The 23,538-nt window shown below is 41.3% G+C and overlaps 1 protein-coding gene across 1 annotated transcript in view; it reads left to right on the top strand.

The window, feature by feature from the left end:
• LOC100878076 (uncharacterized) overlaps window positions 1-20,459 on the top strand; it is an 88,023-nt gene extending 67,564 nt beyond the window's left edge. Inside the window, exons 5-7 of the mRNA XM_012287340.2 lie at window positions 10,598-10,668; window positions 15,771-16,046; window positions 17,354-20,459. Coding sequence (XP_012142730.1) covers window positions 10,598-10,668; window positions 15,771-16,046; window positions 17,354-17,470 — 464 coding nt within the window. The 3' untranslated portion in view covers window positions 17,471-20,459. The remainder of the gene's footprint in view (window positions 1-10,597; window positions 10,669-15,770; window positions 16,047-17,353) is intronic.
• Window positions 20,460-23,538: the final 3,079 nt, after the last annotated feature.

Here is a 23,538-nt window from a genome sequence, read left to right as displayed (position 1 = left end):
ATTGGTGCGCGTTTAAAAATCGTTCGTTTATTTATCGGTCATAAAAACAACGTATCTATCGTTGAATATGAAATTGTTGATCGGTGGCGTGATTTGTATTCGACCGTTATTTCGGGGATAAAGAAAATGAACAGGTGTCGTTGAACGTTTGAAACTTGACAGCGAGAAAAATGCACTCTAAAAGTTGGCTGAATCGCGAGTGATTAACCCAGTTCTCATTTCGTAATTAAAGTTTAGGCCACGTATACATTTGAATGCGAAAATGGCACGGTTGCGTGTTCCTGGAAAAAAGCGCTCTTTCTCTCGAAAGTTTTTGTAGCGTTTTCGGCAACGTTTCTGTCTACCATCGAACGTATTTTTTTCCTTTTTCCGGGTGTTTTTTGGGGTCAACGTTTACGTTCACGTGCCAACGCGAAACTGTGGTTTGCGGCTCAAACAATAAGTTCGCTTTTTGAACGTCTACGTGTGAAATTTCTACGAGTTAAACGTTTTACTTTACGATCCGCCGACACAATGTGTTACAAAAACGCCTTGAACAACTTGTCTACGTAATCGTCACAATGCAAGATTATCAACATTGAATCTAGCCGAAACAAAAATCGTTATCGCCCCTTGCATCGAACGTTAAACGTACAGTTATTTCTGGATAACGAACACGACTTTCGACGAGTCAGAAATTTCTAAAGCAGTGATTAAAGTCGTCGAACAATCAGATTCGGACCGCGATTGTGCACGAAAGACGCAATCTTTACGAATAACGCTCGGTTATTTCGCGGGACAACAGGTGCCGATATTGCGCGCGGACATTTTTGGGATTGCTTTGTTCCCAGCGGTGGACCTCGATCCTTTCATTATTCTCAGCACTTTCGTCCGTATTTCCGTCCATTCGGCATTGCCAAAAAGCGAATTATTGTTGATCGTCGATCACCGTCGACGCTTCAACTGGAATTCCCTCCAATTTCCTCTGTTGGAGCAAAGTTCGACGACGAGGCTGAATGAAAAACGGATAAAAGACTCGATCGATGATTTCCCTTTTCCTGTGAGCATCATCGTCGCCTCGAGCTCGCGTGTAATCGAGCCAATCAATGCTCTCCTTCATTCTAATAAACCGTCGGTGTGTCTTTTTATTACTGGAACTTCGATGTCGCCGTGAATCGGTTGTTCGACAGTGTTCGATACGTTGAACGATACGGGCATCACGACTGATCGACACCGTGACACGATTGAGCGATTAAGAGAAACATTCCTAAGTTTTATTAACATCTTCTTTTCTAGCATCGATATTAACGATACAAAACGCGAATCAACTTTGCGCTTATAATTTAACGAAGCACAGAGAGATATCCGAAGTTCAATTTCGGGAGAGTAGAACGATACTAGTCAGATATTAGTCTTCTCGTCGACGAACGTGCACCGTTATTTATAACTCGAAACGTCGGTTCCATGATGCAGTGTGTTACTGAAACTTTGATAGAGCTTTTCGCAATTTATCAACTCGCTGAATATTATTATTTTCGAATATCGCAAACACCATATTCTGAAAAGTTTGCTCTTCCGACAGTTTGTCTCTATCCTTCGTCAACGATACGAATATTATGATCATTATAATTTTAGAGACGGCAGATAAACTCGGAGAGAAGTAAACTTTGTTTTCAGTAGAGACGGGTGAGACCAGTTAGACGTTATTCGTCTCTCTCGATTAGAGTATGCGTAATTATTTATGACTCGTAACGTCGGTTACGCTACACAACTAGTATGAAATGTTCAATAAATTCTATTAAAAATCCTAAATATCCGACTATTCTGACATTCCGTCCTTCATCCATTATAACGTAGCGAGAGTGCAGTCATTAATTTTGTTCGGAAATTGACACGTTAGAAGCTCGACGAAGAACTAGTCGAAGCCACGTGTCTTTTGATCGGTTGTTTAAAGCGTCTTGAAGAAGGGTAGGTACCTTAGCCGATAGCGAGACAGTAATTGACACCACTTTCACGGTTAAACCGCTTTCCAATTTTCTCCTTATTTTCACGACATAATAACTTACCGGCGGTTGACGGGGTTTGGTCCGACAGAGTGGGCGAGAGGGTTGAAGGGGTTGCTGCACCATGCGACCAGTAATGGCTACGTATATATAGACGGTTCTTTACAAGGCGACGAGATAAGCTCTCATTGGCGACCGAAGCGTAATCACTACGGCTTCCTGAAATAGCCTGAACCTTCACCCCTTCGTCCCCCATTCGATCTTCCCATTTCCCTTTCCTGGGATCCTTGGCAGAGGAAGCTCGATCGGTTTTGAAGGGTGTTCATGAAAGCGTCGCTGTCATTGATCCTTCGACTTTCGATATTTTGTCCTAGGAACGTTGCGTCGTATTTTCCTTTCGACATAACCTTAAATTCGTCGAATCATTTTTCCAGCGAAATTTAATTAGTCCAAATTTTCTATTCCTATTGGACGTCGATTCGTATCAATTTCAATGGAATTTAATGTCTCTCTTCGATCAACAGCCGTATCGTCGATACAATTAAATAAATTAATTTTGTAAATTTACGTATGTTCACTGAATTGCCTCGAAACACGAGATTTGTAATTTAAATCACGACAGGACAAATCGAAGTTAATGTTTCTGAAATGTATACTTTATCAAATCGTATTATCGATATTAATACGAACAATATTCATGATAACGAACGAATCAATACCGAAAGAGCGTTGACTTTGTTTCATTTCCTCGTCGGTGTGTCAAACCTCACCCTCTTATAAATTTTCAAGAAGTTTAATTCGCCGTAATTGGCCAAGTTTTCGCTGTAGCCTGCGGCCGAGAAAACAGCCAGATGTTTAAGGAACACGATGAGAAAGCAGAAAAGGAACGCAGAAAAGCGTAGAGCGAAAAACTTTTCTAAGACACAGGCTTTGTGAAGTCACCATTAACGCCAGACTTTCTCGAAACGATCGTTATTTACTTAACGGTGAACGAGAAGCCCAGTCCATGAAAGGTTCAGGACGGGAAGGAGAAGGGTTGTGTTCGGTTCGAAAAAGTGGGCTGCTCCGCGATCGAATCGACGACATTTTGATTTATGACTAGAAAATGGAAATCTCGCGTTAGGATCCGTTCTGGGTTAAGTCTCGTGGGATAACCAGCTTTTTGGTTGCGGTAGAAACGGCAGCGAGTTGATAGCCGACAGTTTTTCGATCAACGAGTGACAGCGAGAGAATTTTCTTTAAATATACAGATAACTTTTATCAGTTTAAAATATTCTTTTTTGCAATTCGCGATCGACGAGATAGATAAATGGGAATTTATCGTGAAAGCGTTACAACTTTTACGAACGTCATACTTCATGCAATTTCCACTCCCGTTTCTACGCGTCCTACTAAATTCGACTATTTCCACTATTTCGACAGCGGTGTCGAAGCTAGACCACAGAGTGCGATCAGATTATTCAGACGCCTCGAAAACGTGACTTATCTCGTGGAAAGCCGGAAACGTAGGTTGACACCGTTGGCGGCGTCACGTTGGCCCCAGAAAAGCATATTTTCCGGAAAGCAAAAGAACACGGGCGATAACAGAATCCAATTAGCCGACACTCGTGGGTGCAGTGGTCTCTTCTGGGACTTGGTGCGGGAAAGAGAGGCCAGGTCGGCTTGTTAAAAGTAAGTCGGCGGCTTTGCGAGGGTTACTTCTTGAACTTTCAGCCCACATCGCGAAGAAACTGGCGTCGATGAAGGGAACAAACGAAATCGTCCTCTCTCTTTCGATCTTTTCTCTCTAAACTTTCGTATCGCATGGCTTTATTGCTTAACGGTCGACGTCAGCGAACGGAGAAGAAAGTAGAAAATGAACGATAGAAAGAGAGGGACGCGTGCTTATGCAGCGTTTCGAAGAAAAGACGGGAAAGTTGACCTCGTTAATGAAAGATCGGCCACGCAGAATACGATCGTACCGCCGAGAGCTTATTACGTCAATCCCAGGCTTTATTACCAACAGAGATTTATAGCACGCACTCCAATAACGAGGAGGCCTTCGGCTGAACACTGGAACGTTTATTCAACGCGTTCCCTCCACGTAATGCATTTCTTGTATAACTCGAGTTTTCGTGCTCGTTTTACTGTGTATATTTGGCAAAGGGATCTGCTGGATCATCCGTCGTTGTCGCTGAAATTCCTAAGCTTGTCGCGTGCGTTTCAACGTTTCTGATGGATGTACGTGTTATCAGAGGAAAGAAATGCGAATTCCGACCCACAAGAATTTGGAGACAACTGGATTAATCGATTGAATTGAAAAAAAAAAATTGTCGATTTATTTCATTCGACAGTATGGATTCATCAATCTTGTCCCGAATATTTCGATTTTGGATAACCTGAAAGACTAAAATATCGGTGACGTTTTAATTCGCAAAGGTCCATAAAATGGACAAAGGAACATCGAGAGAGCGTTGAATAATTTATCGGACTGGGCTAACCGTGTCTGTAGGATATATATCTCGAACAGCAACCGGGTTTTCCGTTTGAGATTGGTAAATGTCATACGTCGCCTGATTGCATTCGGTTTCAGGAAGTTGGCCGAAGGAGCGAGAAGGATCGGCAAGGGAAAGCTAAAGTCCAATCAATAGTCTGTGATGAACGGTCCAACAGCTATTGGCATAGCACCGACGGCGTATAGACGTTCAGGGCTGTTCTATGAATTATTTAGCGTTAGCCAAGTGGCCCTCGGTGTATTTACCCTCAAACCGTAGTGGGTTGCATAGCATTTGGGAAGTTCGCTTCATTTAGCTTCTCCTAATCTATCGTTCCTATCAATGTCAAATGGCGTAACTGGTTCCGTTTCTTGACTCGAGTTCCTTAGCCATTTCAACGTTCGCGAATCGGAACGATGATCAGTTTCGAATGCGGTACGACTGCTGCAACGAAATCGCACCGTACGAAGTTTTAACCGTGGTACAACGTAGCGTAGCAATAATCTCGAAATAAATTTAGAACGAAAGATTATCGTAAATAAAAACGAGGATGAAGCTTTATTGTTCAATTTTCGGAGATTAACTTTCGTTCGTACTCTGTTTCCAACTAACCGTAACTATACATCTATTCTGAAATATATATCTCTCACGAAAGATATTTCTTCGGTTTGGTTTCGCTTGTAAACGAAATATTTGATAGCTATTATAGCTTGTAATTCAAGCAGTATACATTATCCGAGTTAAGGTTAAAGTTAATACGTAGGATCAGGATCTATCGCGAATCCTTTAATAAAGCGAGTATTTGGTATAATGCGGCATCCACGCTTCAAACTATTCGGAAATCTCGGTTGACTTCGCCCCTTGACCTATCGCTTCACTCGATATCAAACGCCACAACTTGCCACGCTCTGTTACCCCCGACAAAATCAATCTCCGCGACTCGAAGCTCCCTTTCGAGCTACGATCGCGTATAATGGACCGTGGAAATGAGTTCTTTGCCGTATCTGACGGTTCTTCAACGTTTTATTCGCTAAAATTACCGCTGGCTTATCTACCAGTAAGAACTGAAGATTCGTTGCGTATCCAACTATTGCACTTGTGTCGTTACCTCAACACCTTTTCTCATTTCCATTTTTTCCCCATGTTCTTTAGCTCGGTCGATCACATCCCACTACTATAATACGATTGACGCGTAAGTAATAATTAATGGCCAACAACTAATAATAAATTAGTACTAATGGATAACTGCGATCGATAGTATGTAATCGTGATCACCGATTCACGAGCTGCGACTACGCGAACCAATTATTAATGACGACTCGCGCGATGGCTGCGACAACGAAATTTCGAATTTCCTCTCGCAAACGATATGGCGTACCTATTACACCACAGTGCATTAACAACGCGTTGTTTTACGCTTCCAGATGTGATCCCTGTTCGATCAGAAAAAATCGTTAACAAGTACTTTGGTCACAAACGTTTCGATTCGCCGAGTGTCGATCGATTTCAGCAGGAAACTGATCCCGCAACGAAACGGTCTCTCCCGTGACGGAATACGGGTACGCGGTTCCCGGATGAAATATTCGTGGAAAACCGCGAGCTAGGCCATCAAAAATTTGAGGGTAACCGGTCTGGTGTGGTGCGAAGCCCGTTTATCAAAAGATAGACGAAAAGGGAGAGAGAGCAGGCTCCGCGCTTCGGCATAATTTATTCAGTAGAATAGAGGTCCATGCTCGGATCGCAGTAGCATCCGGCCTTCCTAATGCAATATTGATTCGATTTCGCTGCACGACGTGCTAGGTCGTAGCGTGCAATTTGCATATGGAAGTACGTGGCTCGCGGAAACGGTCCGCAGCGACGTACCAGCTCTCTACGAGCCCGGTGTTTGCCATTTGATTGCACGGAGATTGCCGTGAGCCGACGATGACAAGGCTGATTTCCACCCTATTCGTTAGGGTACATTGTGGCGAAACTTTGGGGTACTGCTACTTTGTTAACCCTTCAACTACGAAACGTGTGTTTAGACATCGCACAGTGGTGCTGCGGGACTCGTGACAATTACGAATCGATGAACGATAGTCGTCGACTCACCTCTCCGTTATTTACTTTCGCGTTCGTTACGTCGAGAACACGCCTAATGCCTTGTTTAAGAATATGGTTCAGACGAATAGAATGATTAATCGAAATATTTTCCGGAACCCTCTAGCCATCGGTTAAGTCAAAAAGACCGTTCGAACGCGGACTCGTTTCAAGAAAAAAGAAATTTTATAGAGTGAAGAGAATGTTCTTGTTCGTCGAAATGTTGTCGCGAAGTTTGCTCGTCAACAGGCTGGCAGACCAATTAACACGCGGATGTAAAACTTAGGGAACTTAGAGAACTGCATAAAATTTGCATCTACACGGAGAATTACAAGAGAGGTTCGGCTGCCAACGGCTAACCAAACCTATATTACGAGCGTGTGTATTGTTCGTGCGCGAGAGGAACGATGCAAAGTGCTGGCAGCTTTGCAAACTATCGACTCGTTAAACGGTTTCCCGGAAAATTTTCAGCTTCCGAGCAAACTTTCTGAAACTGACCGTGAGAACCGAAGGTGTTTTATTGCCAATTCTATTGGACGATTCAAATTTAGTAAACTTTTCTTATAGCGAAACGTAGAAATCGATTTCTTCGTCGCCGTCGATTCATCGCTGGTTGAATCGCCAGGAATTAAAACTCCCACGCGATGTATCATCTATGCATTAAATCTCCCACGCGTCACGTCTCTCGCGTGTTGAATCTGTCATGCGACAGAACTCCGATGCATTAGATTTTCATAAGTTGCACGACCACGCATCGGATCCATTTATTACCATGAAACGGCTAACGAGTTAAGCTGATCGATTTATAACGTTGGCTCAAGAAATGTAGGGGTTAATTTTAACGGTGGTGAAGAATGTTTCGAGATAACGTTTCTGGAACCAAAGGGAAAATGGAGCAAACTATAGACCATTGGCGTCGTCACGTCATCGTGATGATATATTATGGACGAACGAGCGATGTGATTGCTATTAGCGAGGTACCAGAAAGAGGATCGTAATTACGGCCAGGGTAGGATGGTTCGTTACTGTTAGAACCGCGATTAATTGGACGAATTTGCGGATCAGTGGAGCGAATGCTTGCGTGGCATTAAATGGGTTCGCCGTCGTTTCCATCATCGTAACTGGATACTTTGCATTGCTATTAAGGATATAATATTAATTTCCTTCGTTGCATCTTGAAACGATTTACGAGCTCACGGCTTCGCGCTTGGCTCACAGTCTGAACGTAACTGGCCAACTAATTACGTGGCTTGCAAAGAGAGATTAGCGATGATTATTTTACCGATAACAGGTTAATCAATTATTCTATTCGTTAAATGATACTTTGATTTACGAACTGATTTTAGCGCACGTAACGCAATAGTTGGACTGAATTAAGTGTCAACCGATATCGTAACGGTCGTATCTTCTTACAGTTTCGCTCTTCCGTTGAAATATTCAGCGAATATTTCAATATGAATTGCAATAATAAATCTCATTGTCGCGTTGTATCGGCGCACGCATATATTTCGCATACATACCGTCATAGGAGGAATAAAAATAATGATGATAAATTCATGCGAATAAGGGCTCGAAGGAATAAAAATAGGTCAGCATGGGAAAGTAATTAGTAATAAATCTTCGCTGTACGATGTATAACGCGTTCTTTTTTCTTCCTGTGTTGCTGCATAACGCATGGCACGATTTTCAAGAAATGTGAGACGCGTGCACGAAGATGGATGCAACCGGAGGAAAGAAACCGAGGTGAAAGATTCTTCGAATGCACAATTTTATGCTAACACTACCAAACAACGTATAGGATAATGCAAAATAATCCTTGTCGCGTAAAAAATATAGGAAAATAAGAATGTGTTGGATGCCTGATTATTTACATCGTTCTCTACTTGCGCTTAGTCCTTGATTAAGAATCGGTGATTGGACTCGTTTTCGCGCACAAGTTGGTTCATAGATTCATAGATATCGAGACATTGCTCATTTGCAGGACAGTTTAACCATCATAACGAGTTGATATTGTGCGATCGGAGAACAGAGTCTAACGATAATTAACGTTCGTCATGGAAATGAAACGGATGCCATACAAGTATTCATGGCTGTGCCGTGGCCAGAGAGTGGATAATAACGTTACATTGTGTACACGTGTGTGTGTGTGTGTGTGCGTTCGTTGGTCACCATTGGCGCGGAACAGTCGTTTGGGATAAATTCATTCGTTATTTCCGGCTGGGTTGTGCACGATTTGGGCAAGAGCTGCAGCCCCGGAATTAGCTGACCGGAAACCGGTCCTCCGTAACACGAGGCGAAGCGTCGAAAAATTTCAGCCACCTGGGAAAAGCGTCGTTTAATCGCGAAACGTGCAAACAATCGCATCTCGTCTCCATTTTTCATTTTTTTTTCTTTTCACCGACATTTGCAATGGAAATTTATACGTAACGTAATTTGTTAAACTAACTTTTGAAATACTAAATTCAGTTAGTGGAACGATATCTGTTGAAAGGTGGGAAAAAAGGCTTGAAACTCGCGTAGAAAAATGGGAGAGCGTAATGATTACATACCTTGTGCTATAACGTGTCTGATCACGCAAGTAGAATGAAGCGGAACGTGATCAGACGCGTGAAGTAGAAATCGGTGAAGCTGCGATAAGTAGAACAACGTAGGATATGGTCAGACGTGGAATCACGATAGAACGATGGAACGTGATGAAATAAACCGAACGGTACAGGAGCTGATGGAAATGGAGTGCAAACACGAAAGTAAGATGCGATTTAAAACATGTAACTTCATAAGTAGTGGAACTATTGAGGATTTTAAAGAAAAGTACATGTTTAATCGAAGAAAATTGAATTAATCGAATTTCCAAAAAGAAACAATTTGCTAGAAGTACTGATTAATTCACTTTTTACTACTTCCGTTTCTTCGATCATCGAAACTACCGCAAAATAGTGAATGATCGTCGATGAAAATCGATATTCACGCTTTTATGCGCGGACGATGGGCGATATATCGATAGACTGTCGTATGCAATTGATTGATCGACGAATATCTGTCTCCATGCGCATGTTCGATATAAGGCGATGGAACGAGCGGGACAAAAGACCTTTTTCGCATGGAAATGAATCGCGATCGGGATCGAAGTGGCTCTCGTTCATCGACGGATAGCCAGCATACAGGTTGAGGTAATAATTTTGAAAAATTGTTCCGTTCCCTGAGCTCGGTCTGAGATTTCAGCGCATAAATCGTGCTCGTTCCTGGATTTTCCGTGATATATCGGTGTTTGCAAGTGTTCCCCAGGAGACATTAGAATCGTATATTCTCGTAACACTGATACAGAATGGCTTCACCCTTCTAAACACTTTACACTTTACGGTAGTTTTATTTCTTCTTCGTAATTGAACGCTGTAAATTGATTTACTCTCGTAGAGATTTTATTTCCTTTAACCTAACCGAGATAGACTTTTTCCCCGATCAATCTTGGTGGTCGCTCGGGGACAAAGTTTCCGCCGATGGTTCCGGTCTACATCTAATTATTTTTCCATCGACAAACGACCTTACCACCGTAGGCGGCCAACTTCATTAAACTTCTTTAGAAAAACACTATTAACGAAAGTTAGCTTGTTCGATGGTTAACTGTCTATTAAATGGGAAACTAATTTTGTCGCGACTATGTGTCGTTCACGTTTATTAATCGTCCTTATTGCGCTTCCAAATTTTTAACGTATTAATAGGCGAGTGCGAGTGTAAGGGTATACATGTTTCGGTCTGAGGGAATAGATGAAAGCACAATAGGAAATTAATTGCAGTCTATGGGAATACAAAAACGAATCGACGAAAGGAAAGATATCGGTTTGCAATAAGCCTTTAGGTTGGATTTTGCGATTAGTCCCGGTTCAATTTCCTCGGACGTTTCATATCGGATAGAATTGGGACGCGTTGATAAGAAACGACTCGGTCGTAATTGGAAGAACGCGATGCTGCGCAGTTGGCTAACTGTGCGTAGCATTAGTATTCCGTCGTCGTAGACAATGGTTAGATCCAATTTAATGTGCGACGTCGCTCCTTGGATTTCAGATCTGGACACGGTGTTATATGGATACACGAACAACATATACGTGCTGGACCACACACCTGAATCGCTACCGGTGAGTAGAACTCAACTAAGCTAGTTAGTCGCGACCGCGTCTCCGCATTCACTTCTGTTTCAGCATTTAATTCGATTTATGATTGCATGCCAGAGAAACGTTTCGGCGGTTTCTTCTTGCTAACCTGCTCTTTCTTCCTAAAATCTCTTACCTTCGATCGAACTACTGTTAAGAGTTTCTCGAGCAACGACCTTTAACAAAGTTTCGATATTACATCTAAATAAATTTGATTGGATCTAACGTTAACACCTGTTTGATACAACAAGGCTAATTTAGACGACAGACCGGAGAATTTAATTGAATTCAACGTTACCGAATCGTTCGATCCCAGTTATCAATTAAAACTTTTAGCCTACTGTTCCGAGCAACAGTCAAATTTAATAATAATCAACCGAACTGGGGACATTTCCTGCGGCGAATACGAAATTCGTAAACTGCCGAATAAATTGAATCGATACGTGCTGCAACATTAACGAAGTGAAAAGTAAAGAGAGAAAATGAGACGGAAATAAAAGCAACGTGTCGAACCGGTCAATGAAACGGATTGCTCTTGCCTTTCGTTTGAAAGGGAAAAAAACGTACATTAACCGGATAATTGCACCGATATAGACGGCAATTCCATGGCTCGTGTTTCTGGTAAAAATGAACCTGTCAACTTTGAGCGCTGCTCGCTTTATTTACCACCAACTATTTTACCGGCTGACTAATCGTTGGTGACATTATTCGCTGTTTATTTTACAATTGTCTGTCGAACGAAAATATTGAAGAATTATTGCGAGCAATTAAATCGACAACGTACACCGATTAATGCAGAATATTGTACGTGCAAAAAAAATGGTTGAAACCGAAGTACGTGTATTAATAAAAGCGGAAGAAAAGTACGTAACGACTCCGTTAATCGACAAGATAGAAACATAGGAGAATATACGTCTCCACTATCAATTTCAATCGATTCGATATCAGACATTCCCAATCTCGAAAAAACCCATAAAAAGAGTCCAATAATCGGCTAACTATAAAAGAAATAAAACGACGAGGAAAAACTTCTTGTTAGAAGCCACACATGATCCCGATTACTTCCCTGACAAAAGGGTCGATGGTTAATAACCGCGACGACGTCTGTGTCTGAACTTTCATCGTAGAAACGGCAATAAAAAGAACGAGGAGGACACGAAGCATATCCTCTTCTTCGTTAGCTACTTCTCGGCTCATGGTCCGTTCGATGTCAACAATTCCTGAACATCTATCTATTTCTGCCCGCTATCGCGAATCGAACGTGCATAAACGTATGCATACGTGTATACGTATAATATATATCCTTATTCGAGATGTATACAGAGATGCTTCGTGTACCGTGTGCACAAGACCGAATGTAATTTGCAGGAGTCCCGCGGCTGGGGGACCTTGATTCCGCGGTGACGTAGATATTGAATTTCCGGTCTCTCGCTATAGCGAATTGAATGGATCAATCAGTCGCGTTCACGGTAATTAGGGTGTTGGGTGAAATGTTGGTCGAATCGTTTCCGCGAATCTCTCGCGATTTTTTTCAGTTAAGAATCGAATTCCTATCGTAGGAAATAATTGTACAGTTCTCGTTATACAGTCAAGGTGAGGATAATAGAGACGATTTGCACTCGGAAGTTTGTACAGTCTAAACTTTCGATGTTCGAGGGTTAAACGCGTATAAAATAACATCGTTGTTGCATAGAGCATCAAATTGTCTCGCTAACAAGAAACTTCCATCAGCGTTTCGCGGGTTTTGATCGGAATTTCGTTCGCGTTTCACGCGACGTAGAAATTTTCAAGAAGACCCGGTGTTAACTTGTCGTTTCCAGCGTGCTATTTATCAGCGTCGAAACAGAGGAGGAAAGTTCACCGGTTACTGGAAATACGAGCGAAGAGAACAAGAGACTGGATATGTCTCCTCGGGGAATATCCTGAACTCTGTCTAGCCGTGCACTCGGTACATCGAATCAGGTTTCTCTGCTTGTTGTCTCTCAGCATCTGATCTCTTTGCCATTTCCTGTCCGCTCTTTTGTCCGGGGTCCAGGATGTCTCCTTCTGGATCCTCAAGCACGCCAGAAATAAAGATTCGACCAATTGGTCGACGGAGAAAAGATCCTTTTGACCAGGAAAATGATTCTCCGATCAATGCTACCGGTTAATCGTTCCCTTTGATCGTAACCCTTTACCAAAACACAATTGATTTCGTTTCGCTAACTAATTCATTCGCTTTCGAATTTCAAAATTCTACATTTTATTCGTAGGTGAATTTTTGTTTTGAAAAAACGACACTTGACTCGAGCAAAGGTTTACTCTTTTTTTACTTTCAAATACTCTCTATTTTATAAAATTTTAAAGACACGCGCAGGTCGTTATTAAACCACGAGATTAGAATTTTTGATGAATTTTTTTCAACGGTTCGCGATCAATTTATTTTGACCCAGTATTTCAGCTTCCTCGAATTTCGTATATCTCGGTTATCGAAAGAACGATGGAATAAAAATCTCATCGAATAATTCGAGTAAGGTATCTGTGAAAGTTTCTCGACAGAAAGCTTGATAATTTCGCGTTAAAAACTCGGAGAATTACCGTTTCTGATATATATATTTTTCGTCATCGATATGTTACCAACACAATCGTGTTTGTTCAAGAACGCCAACCGAATCGCTGGTGGTCTCATGAAACTTAAATCAACGCCAAGAAGTTTGTTCCACCGCGACCTAAACTGTCACCTAACCACCAAATATTAACTCTTTGCGGTGAAAGAAAAATTTCATCTTTTTACCACGAAACAAAAAGAAACTTCTCGCCAATTCTGCTTGTTAAGATTTCGAAGTTTGTTTCGTGAATATGCCTCCTAAGCATATACATGTATACACATAATTTTTAGAAAATCCTGAAATAAGATTTTAAAATTGCCGAATTGATGTACGATATTCTATGCTCGATGCACGCCTTCCTTAACATCTTTACGGAAATACTCCAGAAAATTTAACATCGACTCGCAAGAGATCGTCGAAAAGCATTTAACGAACAGGTGCCGGGAATAAAATGCGACAAACTGCGTACGTGCTATCCACTGGCCAGTCGATTTTCCCTCACGATTCTTCCGATCTTCTTTCGAGAAAACATTGAAGCACCCGTTAAGCGCTACCTTCCAAAGCACCAAGCTGTTTCTCGACGAAGCTTTCGCGTTACGGAACAGCCTGTAAGCGTGCTTCTTGCTTATCATGGACGTTTACGGTTGGTAATAGTTCGAAAGTCTCCGCCTCGGGGCAAAAAGGCTTTCAAACATAGATTTCCCGAGAATTCTTCCGCTGCGTCGAGATTCCACGTGAAATCGTTCTGTTGCCGACAAAATATTTCCATCGTTTCGACCTATCGTGCACAAATTGATAATTCGATAATATAACATCCGTTGGTGTAACTCGCACTAGACGTAATGAACTGATCCGTGTAACAAGTTTGAAAATTTGTAGTTTCGAATGTTTCCTCGTTTCCAAATCGAAATATCCTGATTACGTCGATGGAATCCATCGACATGCATTCCCGTTTAATTAATTAACGAACGTATCGAGTGGTACGATCGTTTTTTGAAAAAATGAACATTCGTCTCTTCGTTAATCCATCGTAAAATTGTTCCATTTTATTAGCAATACAATATAATAATTACAACCGATACTTAATAACTGGTGATGCGTTATCGCATCGATAATATAGTCTCCGAACAATCACTGAATTTTTCTTATTTTTCTGATAATACTTGAACATTCTCGTTGCTTACATGCGATGAAAATCGTGAGATGTACGTGCCAGTTTTTCCGTATATTCCAATTATTTTCTTCCGGTAAAACGATCGCGGCGTTTGCGTTGCAATAGCGTTAACCATGATCGTTTGTTTCGTATCGCAGAAACGAAGGCAGCTTTTAATGATCTGGCACCGATAATTAAGCACGCCATACCCCGTCACACGTGAAATTCAGCCTCCGTGGACTCGAGCTTAGAATCCTGACACGCGATCATGATTTCGAAGATTTCATGTTGCTAACAGAGTGTTTTCTCGACTAAGGAACGTTCTTCGACTAATTCGAGTAGCCTTTCGAGCGTTTAGTAGAATCTCTGAAATTCCAATTCGAGATAGGAGCGGAGGATAATTTTAATTATATCGGTGCTCCAAGGAACAGGGTGTAACGCAAAGTATTGGAAGAGACGCGGTAAGAAAGACGGGGGAAAAGGTAGCTTTGTCGGGACACGTGCGAGAAGCTTCGACACGTTCCTCTTTAATAATCCACCAGCGGATTTTCTTCGACTGCTTTTTCCTGGTCGTCGGGACAGAAAGAGGGTACGAACGTTTCGGTACGAGGGGCTGCTCGTAGTAGCGTCGTTAGAAAATCCCTTTTCGCCTGGAGCGTTTCCACGAAGTGGAAGTCTCAAAGAGTTTCCACCGATATGAAACGAATGAGACGACGGAAAGGATAGAGGCACTCGCGAGTACGTCTTACCTCGTTAAGAGAATAATGCCCTTCCGGGAAAACCAACGAGAATTCCTCGGTAGACTAACGAGTATCAACAAGGCAGATGCACGAAAGCTCCGCTATAGACAAGCTCGACAAAGGCCAATCAACCCTACAAAGCGGTAATAATAGAATGTTTTGCCATCTTTACCCAATTTTCACGAAATCTTAATTCGGTAATTATTACAAATATATGAACTCTTAATTCTCGAATGTAGCTGGATTAATCGCGACACAGATTTTCCAATAAAATTCTTCTAAAATGATGACTTTCAAAAGTAAGCTGAAATTTAGAAATAAAAGTTGAGTGAAAAAGCTGGCCATTTACACGCGATAAAAATCGTGCGATTAAAAACAATGATCGTATGTCGACTAAATTTGAAAAATGGTTTAGAGTGATACATCTACCTTCGCCTACCTCCATCTATCTCCTGTACAGTATCATAAATCCCGCAAGTTGCAAGGTCCAAATTGTAGGATCAACTAAATCCTTCAACCAACGCTATTCCGTAGGAATAATATTTTTTTTAAGCTAGACAACCAAATACGTGACAACGAATGATCGATGTTTATGCTGAATCGCAGGATATGGACATGCTGCAACTGTTCGCATCGCCGGCCGGTCGAGCATTGTTCAGCAACGACAATCGCCGAAGAGGATCGACTTCGACCTCCTCCTTGTCTCGAGAGTCCTCTTCGAGACTGAAGAGAGGCAGAAGACCGTCGGTGACAGGGACAGTTAGTGCACCGACCACACCGCCCAGACAACGCAAGTCGAGTGCGGAACTTTACAAAGAAGCCGTCGAGATACTTGGTCTTACCTGCTCGTTGACCGATAGCTGCCGATGCATCGATTGTCAGGTAGATATCGATCTTATCTCCTAGCCTGCATACTTTAGTCAGCCGTATCGCGATTACTACTAAGCTAGGCGAGGCAAAACGATAGAATCATCCTTTGTCGCGTTAAAGAAACTTTACAGTCTGAAACGCTGTAACGAAAAAGCTCGATAACAAAAGTTCCCGAGGGAGGATCTAATATTCCAATATTCCTCTCCAGCGATCCGTGTAAATTGGTAAAAAGAATATAATTTTTCCCCGAACGGCGGCGAATGTTTTACGCTTTATACGGGCGGCCCTAAGATCCTACGAGTAATCGCGTCTATTCACGGCACCGCGTGTACGTTACACGCAATTCGAGGGAATCAGCGCGGATAATCTTGGAGAATTAAGCGGATATTGTCTCGAATTCGGAACTAATTGGCAAAGCACGGCGTACCAATTATACCTGGTACGGCATGGAAGCGAGGCGTTTTCGTTGATTGGCCATTCTACCGGCAACGCGTAAATATTTCTTTGGCCCAGTTTCGCGAATAGAGCTTGTGTTCTCGTTTCATGGACGACCAGCGGAAGAAAATGAAACAGAGCGAACGGAAATGGGTATACGAATTTAATTAAAAATTTTATCGCGTATCGGCTAGCCCGCGTAGCCTCGGGTTCTTGCCTGGCGGCCGAGCAATTACACAAGGGATTCCGGAATGCTAACGAGACGATTCGCCCGTTTTGCCTGGAGAATTTACAAAAACGTTAACGAGAACGTTGGCTTTCGGGCTTCTGCGTTTTTAGTAACGACGAACGCGTACTGTTTGGACCTTACGATCGAAGAAGAACTTTCGCGTTCGAGGATATTAAAATTAAAGTGTTTTTAACTTTGTATTGCCGCGATTCAAACATCCTGCCGTTCCTCCCAAGGTTGCTGTTTACTCCGCTGCTAAAAAAGAGGGTCGTAACTATGATTCTGTAATGTCAATGAAAGCGTAAATCTTAAAACGCGGTAGTAAACTAGACGGTTCGCAAACAAGAGAGCTTTATGTCTTGATATTTGAGTAATAAGCACAGCTACTAACTTCAAAGCCCAACTGGAAAACTCGATGACAACGTAGCCGAGCGTAGTATCCAGCAAGTTTCGAACTCCAGTAAAGCTCAATGTCAAACAAGCTCTAAGCTTTTTTACGAAAAAGATCAAATTTACGCAAGACGCGTATTCGAAATCTTAAGAAACAAAAACTTTCGATGTAACTATAATGATCTTGATAAAAACGTAAAATAGGAATAATTGAAATGAGTTAGTTTTTAACAGCGATATCAACGGTGACGTCTTCTCTTTTCAGAGCAATTACTTCGACTGTGACGACGATTTTGGCGACGCCAGAACGGAATTGGCTGCGGGAACACCGATTCTACTGGACCACGCTCTGTCGCATCCATTGACGTGTTCCATACAGTAGCAGCCGGGCAACCTGTTTGAAAATCGACCTTCCGTTAGTTTGCTGTGCTATCTTACCAACCGGAAATCATCGAATTATCGAAGTTTCGTCGAGAACACTGGACTGGGAACGAACCGTAGACGTTCAACGCGTACACTTTGATGTGGAGAAACGATCGAGCGAAGATCAACGGAAATTCGACGAAGAATTTAATGAACGGCACCACTGGCTCCTTAATTAAGCTCATAGTTTGATCAGCGATCGCGGAAATGCTTCCTTTGAATAAAAAAATTTCACGGAAAGACTTAATTATCCGTGGACGAATTCCGAATCGATATTCACGGACTTTCTTTCAACGTTAATTGAAAAAAGAAAATGTATAATTCTTAAGATTTTGTATCGATCTTTTGCGGTGGCGGTTGCAGAAAAACGTCTATATTTCAATCAATTTTTACGCAATTTTAATGAAATTTCTACACGACGATAACAACGTGCTTAAATCTATTTATCGTCAATGAAAATAAGCTTGAAAACTTTTATGGGGAAAGATGAAATAGAAACAAGTTATTTCGCCGATACAGAGGATGTCGATTATGATAAAATAAAATCTTGAACGTCTCGTGTGATTCATTCTATCGTTGTTCTCTGGAAAAGAACAGTTCTAGCGACGTTGACTCTACAAATATATATCATTTACGGACAATATTTAACAGAATAAGTCGCAATCGATCGTTTTCCCTTGTTTTTATAAAACCTGAAACGCAGGCTTACGAAACTTAGAATAGTTACGCGTAAACGCTGTCTGAATGTGTAAAAGTTTGTAACCGCGTCAACCAGGCAACTTTCGATATTAGAAAAAGAAAGGAGAAACGTTCAAGAATTGACGCTCACAAATTCCACGTTTTTATTAGACATATTTCATTCGCGTCGTCGTTGGCGATAAGAAATTTCGAGAATAAGGGTACGTACAGACGAAGAATAACAGTACCAGGAAACAAAAATACAATATGCTCTTGCCTGGCTCAAAATCGAATTTATCGAAGCGAAACGACACACGCCAAAAAGAAAATGCGCCAAATTTCTAATTTAATTAGTGATAAAGATAACGATAATAAGTAAATTAATGAATAAATAAAGAAACGATAACTCTAACGATTATTTCGATTTAATCGGAAGGTGTAACGCGATTAAGACGTATGTGTAGGTAACATTCAAATGATTCGTCAACGTACACGATGTGAAGAATAATATATATATATATATATACATATACACATTATCTTTACTACACGTTTTATTATTACTAATTATACCTATTCGATTAAGTCTTATAAGATATACACGTTGTTGAACGTTATGAGCCCGCGAACAAATAAATAAAAATGGAGCGATATAAACGAGAATAGTTAACATTGAAAGGAAGAAGCGTGACGTATATTACATTAACAGAATTTATATATGTAAAGTCGATACGTATGTATGTATGTACGCGTATACGTCGAAAACGTGTGCAATTCAGTTTTATAAAAATGATCTTTAGTTAGGTGTTTCGTGTTCAGTTAGTAACGCGTTGACTGTCGCTTTCGATTCTAATGTAACATTTTGTTGACCTACTTAATGTTCGCTCAAAGTATTATTGAGCGATAGTCAAATATTTTAATAGAGTTCTTCCGGAATATAATAAGGGAATTTGGGTTATTCCTTATAGAGGTACTTTATCGTTCGTTTAATTAAATTGCGAACATTTTAGATCCAAGTAGATTTATACCTTTTGGTCGGAGACAAATCTAGCGGCAATCAATGCGTAAGTCGTGACTATAATAAACAACGTAACCATAAACGAAGCTAGGCCTGAGTTACGTAGGATCGAGCGAAAGGAAGCGAGAAAGTGAAATATGTAGAAGCTGGGCGTTTCCGTGAGTGATTAAGAATGAAACGAGGATGAGACAACTCGCGTTCAAGGGTGCAAGTGCCAAACTAAAGTTTAATCGTGCGACGCTCGTAAGCTTAGGTGATTCGTTATTGAAATATCTTCTTAATCCTCGTACGCTCTTCGAGTAAAACTCCGATTAGATATCGGTTGATTTCTAAATTCATTTTTCTCTCGTTAACCGTTATACATATAAACATCGTTACCATTGATCCAACTGTAGTTAGTTTTGAGAAGCGTACGGGGATCAAGGATTTTTCTTACTCGATAGATTATATAATAAGAATACAAGAATAACGTCTTTCGAACTTGTTCAATGTACCGTGCTTCCCTCGAACATGGACGAATATTCATCGTGTCGCTAAGATTGTTAGACATATAAACAAATCGTTTTGATGCCTTTTGCTTTTCGAATAGCCACCAATAATTGATCATTGATTGCAAAAGTGGAATTAATATTGAACCATGACAAAACAGTTTCTCCCTGATAGCATCAAAATATTGTAAACACTTCGATTTTCAAATTTTAGTAATTATCGATTAAAAGCAACGAGATGGTTTAGATTACTTTGTTTTGCTTTTGACAGCGACGCATAGATTAGAAGGGAAGTATAGAGGAGCTTTGGTCACCTAGTTACGAACGGAAGAGGGTCGACGAAATAATAGATCGTTGTCGGTTTAAACATTCCATTAACAGTGTTCCTTTGTTAAAAATTAGTAGAGCGATAATGAGTGAAGATCGTTGAAATACTTTTGTTATTCCTGTTGCTTAAGAAACCTCGCATTTCCGTCTCTCTTCCGCTTTAAAAGCAGTCGATCGACGATACGATCGAGCTGTCTTTCTCTCTTTCTCTATTTCTCTATCCCCCTATTCCTGTATTTCTCTCATCGACGAAAGTAAAAAACATAATTAAAAATAATCGTTTTCCGAATTTTCGAGAGACGGTAAGTGACGTTACGATATAAAACTACGTGGCTTCTAATCGTTTTATAGTAATGTAAGCCGTAATTGAGCCGAGGATGATGAGGATGATGGCGTACTCTTGAATATGGCTATCATTAAAATGCGATAAAATATCATACACGTTGTTTCGTTTACTACTCCCTACATCCCAACATCTCTTAATAGTTTGAACGATTTCCGAAAAACAATTTTAATATATAATACATACTGTGGAAGACATTTTTATTTTTTAATATTTAACCATCGATATTAACCACGAAAGAGTATTATAAAATGGTATTCTACTTATTACGTGCTTAAACTTTTCACCGAAAGACCTATAAAGATAGCATTAAACTTAGAGAATGGGAATAAGGAGGGGAATAAAATTTATAAGGAGGTCACGGTGAAATATTTAGGATGCATGAATCTCATGCTCCTCGCCCTCTAGAGGAAACGTGATTAAACTTATAATGTTGACACAGATATGTTATCATCTGCTGCAAAAGTGACACTCTTCTAATCCATTAAATGTTCACCACCTCGTTTTCTTTCATATCGGCAGAGAATAGAGTAGATTTCCCAGTCTGTTATGTAATTCCCTTCCTTACCGAAGGTTCTTGTCCGTGTGAGTTCTGTTCGTTTGAATAGGTTTGGGATCATTTTTGTCTACGCTTATTGTACTATGCTTTGTCGGTAATTTAGGGAATGACTTCAGACAAAGTTTCATTCAAATATCTATCGACGATTCATACGGTAGGTCGTGACATGAATATGGTAGGTTTCTTCCGTACCTCGTGAATCTTGTTCAGCAGACGATCAAGTATCTATATATGATATCAACTTATGATACCAGTAGGAGTAACGTAAGCATCGAATCCTTACCGGTGCCTTTTCAGACACACCTTTCTGAATACGTATGAAATATAATATTCTAGAGAAATATTTTAACAAGTATTTGATTCCCCTAATTCGAGCTCACAGAAGAGTTCTTATTTTGTGTGATTAAGGTTTTTTTACATTTAGCATAGACTTCTCGTTCATTTCAATTAAAATTTCCCCTCAAACGATAAATACGAAGACTAACAACCGCAAAAAAACTATCAATATATTTTCTATACTTTAATAACTTCTACCCTTAGTTTTATGGGTACTTCCATCAAGCATCAGAGACGAAACGTCTTTTTATCACAGCCAAGGATCAGCTTGCGACCCAACGAGAGACAGCGAACCTTTTAGAAAAGGAAAGAGGATCGGTAAATAGAAGCCAAGATGCAAATTGAATTCGCCAGTCGAGCAAGAGGATACTCTTATTTCGTAGCGCATTCGCTAAGGGTGGGAGGGTTGATAGGGTGAGTGGATAGATAGGTGTCCTCTTGGAAGGATACCTTAGGGAGCAACGCTTATATCGAGTTAGAGCCGTTTGAATACCGACGCGCTTCCGTTGGAAGGGGTTCGAGATATCGAAGGTTCAAAAGTTGATACCCAACCACCTTCCACGGTTCCTAGTCATCCTTATACGATTAGACCCGGTAGCTCGCTGCGGAAGAGGGTTGCCTCCACCCACTCCTACTTTCTGGCTCCTCTTCTATCTCGATGAAAACGTTAAACTCGATGCACTTGTCCTTGCACGACGCGTAGAATACCTAAGATCCGTGTCCCTGTGTCCCCGCTCGTCTAACCGTCAAGGATCCGATCGCTTCCTCGGCTGGAATGACGTGTAGCACGCATAAAGTATTCCTAGGAGGTGATCCATTTCGAAACTGAGTTACGCCTGCTACGTGGTCCAGGTAGGCGTCGATACGGCCGCGAAATTATGCACGGGGACAGAAAAGATCGCTAGATTCTATTGGAATTTTCTACCACGGTGTACCATCGTCGGAAAACGTACGGTCATTTTCATATTTTTCACGAAATTTAAAGAATACTCAAAGTTTGGTATCCCGATGGATCGATGGAAGTAACGGTAGGGTTAAAAGGTGATCGATTAATTGATTAGACGGCGGAACCGAGACTGTATGACCCTAATTTATCACGACAGGCGATTACAAGGACTATTAATTTCATAACTTACTTCTCCGAAAGTCCATGTAAGATCGGTTTAATCGTTGGATAAAATTTTGATGTGGTCAATTGATGACACTCACCCCCCGTTTGAACGTGTTAACGTTACGAGCAATCCACCTACCAGAATTCACCATAAAACTGTCGTCAATAGTATTCACAGAATAAAACGTAATTGCTTTCGCAGGAATCCTCCGATGGGGCAAAAAAGTAACGGACATGGAGCAGTAAATTCAGGGAGCTCGAGTAGCGTGTACGCGTGGATTAATCAGACGCGAGGGTGGTAAACGATATTGACGCGAAACGTTGAAGAACATCGCGCGGACACGATGAACACGAAAACGGAAAACGAAGCAGAAGGACCCGGATCTAGTTCGATCATCAATGATGCAGCTAAAGGAAATACATGGCGCCACCCAGGCAACCGCGGTGCACGTCCTCGGGGGTCGATTTCGTCCCGGTGAACAGGACATCGTCGAACGAATAATCACTTTTCGAAAGTATCCTCCTGGCGTGTTCGTTGCCGATGGTTCACGTTGCTGTACGATCATTTATTCAAGATCGGGAATGAATCGAGCTCCCACGGGGACCTAGTCATCGGCCACGTATGCGTGTGTATCGATAGACCTATTTCTCGGTTATTTCGACGAGACTTTAGTGACCCCACGACGTTTCGTATACTTTCTAGTTAACGTACGCCGTTCGACACGTTTTCTTCCTTTAAACCTCGAGACATCGAGTCTCGAACGATACGGTTTATTTTATTGTAAGTTACCACGATTTATTCTCGACCGCGGAAATCGTTAACGCGCTTTCGTCGAACCGCTTCGTTTCTGTATTTCACCTCTGAAACTTTTAGCGCGCTTCGATTTAAACGAGATCGCTTCTTGATGGATCTTAATCGTGGAACGAGGAACGCGATATAAAGTTGTCGAGGATGTTCGATGTTTATATCGAAGCCCGAGTAAGCAGGAATTCGATCGATCTTAAAGCGTATTGAGTCAGTCGAAGCGAAGTCTCCTGATGGATCGCGTCTGAACGTGCGACATGCCCCTTTCTTCTTCGCCACGGCGTGCTACCCATTTGTTTTATTCTTCGTGGCCGGTTGCTGGGCTATTTATTTAAACTCTCTTCGCGTAAGACAGGAACAGA

Source organism: Megachile rotundata, chromosome 6 (genome assembly GCF_050947335.1).
Source record: "Megachile rotundata isolate GNS110a chromosome 6, iyMegRotu1, whole genome shotgun sequence".
In the NCBI taxonomy this organism is placed as follows: Eukaryota; Metazoa; Arthropoda; class Insecta; order Hymenoptera; family Megachilidae; genus Megachile; species Megachile rotundata.
This window is presented reverse-complemented; position numbering and strand designations above follow the sequence as displayed.